The sequence below is a fragment of the Opisthorchis viverrini genome (genome assembly GCF_000715545.1).
Source record: "Opisthorchis viverrini unplaced genomic scaffold opera_v5_302, whole genome shotgun sequence".
In the NCBI taxonomy this organism is placed as follows: Eukaryota; Metazoa; Platyhelminthes; class Trematoda; order Opisthorchiida; family Opisthorchiidae; genus Opisthorchis; species Opisthorchis viverrini.
In genome coordinates this window covers 618,717-622,222 of record NW_008751962.1, presented here as the reverse complement: position 1 = coordinate 622,222, position 3,506 = coordinate 618,717, and the positions used below count along the sequence as shown (strand labels likewise).

Here is a 3,506-nt window from a genome sequence, read left to right as displayed (position 1 = left end):
GAGTTTCCGTCGACCTCATGTTCTAACTGAACCCAAATTGGACTGTTTTCGAGGAATACACTCATCTGCAAATCAATTTGGTTTTCACGGAGACTCAATTGAATCTCTCGTTTATGATGTCCTCCAGCTGGATGTGCTGCACACAGGCCGCCTCATGTTTCACTTGGCGCGATATTCAAGATAGTATAGTATATCTTCATAAACGAAACTACTCATAGATCACGTCTATTTTACGTCTCCAATCTAATGGATCCAACTGAGTGACCTTCGGAATTGAACCGACGAAGCTCTGGTGTCCAGGACAAAACGTTGTCCGGCTACGAACCCATCGATTATTTACCGACCTTTCTTGAAACAATGGTTCCTTGCTCGGTAACAAGCTCTTTCCGTTTAGTTCAACCGAACAAACTTCGAGGAACCAGAAGACCATCACTTCGAATGGATGGGCGGCTCAATATGTATAAGTCAGTTTACTTGAAGCTGAAGGATCGGGGACGCCAGTGACCACTGCTATGTAGCCATGATATCTTTCACTCCGAGACAATTTCAATCTCTTGCCCCGAAAGATTACCGCTGAGAATAAGAACTAATACATACAAAACTTAACTTAAGTGAAACGGCAATCAAAGTAAACGCCATAAATTGCAAAATACACGCAGGTGAAAACTAGTTCAGCTTTAATGGGAGAATCGGTTGGGTTCTAGACGAACCTCCAGTTTACGATATTCTTTCCCTGAAAGCACAGTATGAAGGCAGTCTCATGTTTCGGTTGGCAGAATATTGGAGATATCAGAGTATTTTTCTTGACATAAGATACTACTCACAACCCTATTATAGACTCTCCTAGAGGATGCTGCCGGCTTCGTCCCGTTGGAGCTCATCACGTCGTCTTCACATCGGACGTCCCATCAACTTTGTGTTCTGCTTAAACAGTAGTCTGGTTATCAATAAACATCAACGTAATTTACGAATGATTGTAGCCCGTCAATGGCCTAAAGTTTGGAGTTCACGGAAACTACAAGTTGCCGAAAAATCAGGGGCTGTTCCCAAATCCACAACAGAAGTGAAACCGTGGACGGAAAGTACAGACCGTTTATTTTAATGTCACAGAAATACAAGTTTCAGTTTGTTTTATGAGGAATGACTGTCCACTTGGAATTCAAAGAAAAATGAATGGGTACTTGTTACGAAAAAAGCATTACTTCGACTACACAGAAGCTGACGTACTATGATGAACAGTCACTTCCGGAGGCACGGTAAGAAAGTCTGCCAAGTTCAGCCCATCTGTATCCGGCAAAAATGTGATTATAACTACCGCGACTGCCAGGGCTCCGGCGTACACCAACAGTGGTGTTCCGTGTGTTGCGTAGCGTTCAAGGTCATTCACATAGGGACACAGCATGCTTCCGAACCGAGCCAGACCAAATACCACCCCGAACGCTCCAGTGCGTATAGATGACGGATACAACTCGGGCACATACACGTAGATCATACAGATACCGACTGTGACAAATACGAGGGCGAAATTCGCGCAAGTTGTCAAGACCAGATCCTCGATATGTGTGATGATAACCTTGTCCAAAGCACTCAATGCCAAGAAAGCAGCTGAGATGGACAATACAACCATTAGGGGCCGCTTGCGCCGTTGGAAAATTCTATAGACAACAAGGGCACACAGAGTAGACGGTATGCCAGTCAGGGAACTGATGAACCCCAGCAGGTAGATAGATCCCACCAGGCTGTTTGTGTAAAGCATTATTCCGAAAAAACACATTGTGATACAGAAGACAACGAAAGTAACTAGGATGGTGGTCACGATCATATCTTTATGAGGGCGGAATATATTCCGCTTGTTTGGCTGAACACCGAGTTTCGAAAGTTCCTTTGCCTTCCGAAATTCCTTCTCCCAAATCTTCGCCTTTGCTGACAACTGTTCTAGATAGATTACTCGGGCGGCACGGTTCTTACGATGATTGAATACACAAGCTGCGTGGAGTTGCCTCACTGCCATTTGATACTCTCCTTGAGCGATGAGCCACCTGGGAGATTCCGGCAGCAAGAATATGTAGAATAATCCGAAAAAGCTGGTTGCCATCAACATTAGGTTCAACCACCTCCAGTTTGGTAGCAAATACGCGTAGAGAGCCATCAAAGCACGGAATATGAAATCCAGACCTAAAGCCAATATGGCCCCAAGCAAAGATCGGTATTTGGCGGTTGTGATTTCCATTGCGAGCACATTGCCGACGCACATTTTCACTGTGTTTCCAATGGCAACAAGTGCCCGTAGGACAACGTACGCGGGGAAGTTGGGTGACAATGAGACTCCGATACTCGCCCCGAATTCCAAACAGGAAAAGAGCCAAAGCGCTTTCCGGCGACCGAAATAATCTCCAAACCAGCCACCGACAAAAAATCCCACTAACATACCGAACATATAGACGGATGTGCCGATCGGAACCAACCAGGAACGCTCGCACACCGTCTCGAATTCCTTCACCACACTCCCCGGATAGTATAAGGTACTTTCTTCATACACATATCCGAAAGGACAAAGTTCCGTGTAATTCCTCTGTAGTTCGCCACCGAAAAACACCTCGGTCAGATTGACATTTTCCCAGTCAAGGCAGAAACGTTTGCATCCATTGCCGGACCGCGACGCCTTATTCCCTCCAGCTTCACCGCTGTTGACCGGGCCCAAGTGTGAGACAACCAGGTTGAAGGGAAGTGAATTGTTCTCAATGAATTTCTCCACTCTGGGTTCCATTGCGCATCGATGCGGTGGAGATGAGTTTGCGAACACAGGGAATGTCGGTGGTGTTGGAGTTGTGAGCATCAAATACAACACGACAAACCATTGCCACAAACCTATTGGGCTCACAACCTCCTCCAGAACTTGGTCCACATTGAAATGTTGTCTGTCATCTGACTCTGCTAAATTTTGTTCACTTGATGTCATCACTAATGAAGTTGTTTCAGACGGTAATTTGGGAAAGTAACTGGCTATGTCTGCATGGATTATGTTTGCAAATGCGAATTCTCTGGCCTTTTGTCTCTTATGTGTCTGCGTGTTTGTCTTCAGTAAGGACATACTGAAATTAGACGATCCAATCAGAAAAATCCGTGTCCATCAAATGACCGTCATCACTGCGCCGATTGTTTTCTCCTAACCAGTATGTTGTGTGCGGTCGAGGATCACGAGGGACCGATTAGATTTTCTAGGTAGAATGAGTTTGTCGAATTAATGGTTCCGATAAGCCGCTGCACGATAATTCTCGTTTGTTCTGTGTTTTTATGCCTTGACAGGTGTGACACAGGCTGCCGAACAGACCAGCTGATAAGACAGTTGAACATTTTGTCGTCCACATCGGGTCGAGTTTTCACGATCATAATGCTAAACTTTGTAACGAAATAACTCATTCTGATATTTTGGAAAATTCGTCAGGTGGACGCATCGGCAAACGGACACACTTATATATACATATATATTTGTATTATATGTATAT

The 3,506-nt window shown here is 44.9% G+C and overlaps 1 protein-coding gene across 1 annotated transcript; it reads right to left on the bottom strand.

Moving 5' to 3' along the window:
• Positions 1-1,207: 1,207 nt before the first annotated feature.
• T265_09794 (hypothetical protein) lies at positions 1,208-3,091 on the bottom strand (the record flags this gene model as incomplete). Its single annotated transcript, XM_009175968.1, has 1 exon — positions 1,208-3,091. The coding sequence occupies one exon, from the start codon at positions 3,089-3,091 to the stop codon at positions 1,208-1,210; it is 1,884 nt and encodes a 627-aa protein (XP_009174232.1).
• Between the last annotated feature and the right edge of the window lie 415 nt (positions 3,092-3,506).